We start from the raw sequence: 549 nt of genomic DNA on the forward strand, positions 1-549 counted from the left end.
GGTGATGGTTCACCGCTGTCACTTGCCCTCAGCACCAGCTCGTGAAACACCGCCTCCTCCCGGTCCAACGCCTTGGCCAGCACCAGCTCGGGACGCCGATCGACGCCGGAATCCGCCTACAGGGACAACGAGAAGTGCTGATCATCGCTGCTCAGCTCGTAGATTTGCACTGAATTCCGTCACAAGTCTGGGTCGTGAGCCTCGGCCAGGGGAAACCGCGACCCCAGAGCTGTCGTCTATTGTCATTCGCATCCAGCACGGACACGCGGATGTGTGCCGTGCCTGTCCGTGATGGCTCACCGCTGTCACTTGCCCTCAGCACCAGCTCGTGAAACACCGCCTCCTCCCGGTCCAACGCCTTGGCCAGCACCAGCTCGGGACGCCGATCGACGCCGGAATCCGCCTACAGGGACAACGAGAAGTGCTGATCATCGCTGCTCAGCTCGTAGATTTGCACTGAATTCCGTCACAAGTCTGGGTCGTGAGCCTCGGCCAGGGGAAACCGCGACCCCAGAGCTGTCGTCTCGCTTATTCTCAGCTCGGTTTCTG

The 549-nt window shown here is 61.2% G+C and overlaps 1 protein-coding gene across 1 annotated transcript in view; it reads right to left on the bottom strand.

Annotated features, from left to right (window-relative positions):
• Nucleotides 1–535, bottom strand: part of LOC104491756 (protocadherin gamma-A7-like) — a gene marked incomplete at both ends in the record, with an annotated part of 2,655 nt that extends 2,120 nt beyond the window's left edge. The window contains 1 exon segment of the mRNA XM_010134259.1: nucleotides 239–535. Coding sequence (XP_010132561.1) covers nucleotides 239–535 — 297 coding nt within the window.
• Nucleotides 536–549: the final 14 nt, after the last annotated feature.

This window comes from Buceros rhinoceros, unplaced genomic scaffold (genome assembly GCF_000710305.1).
Source record: "Buceros rhinoceros silvestris isolate BGI_N320 unplaced genomic scaffold, ASM71030v1 scaffold6880, whole genome shotgun sequence".
In the NCBI taxonomy this organism is placed as follows: domain Eukaryota; kingdom Metazoa; phylum Chordata; class Aves; order Bucerotiformes; family Bucerotidae; genus Buceros; species Buceros rhinoceros.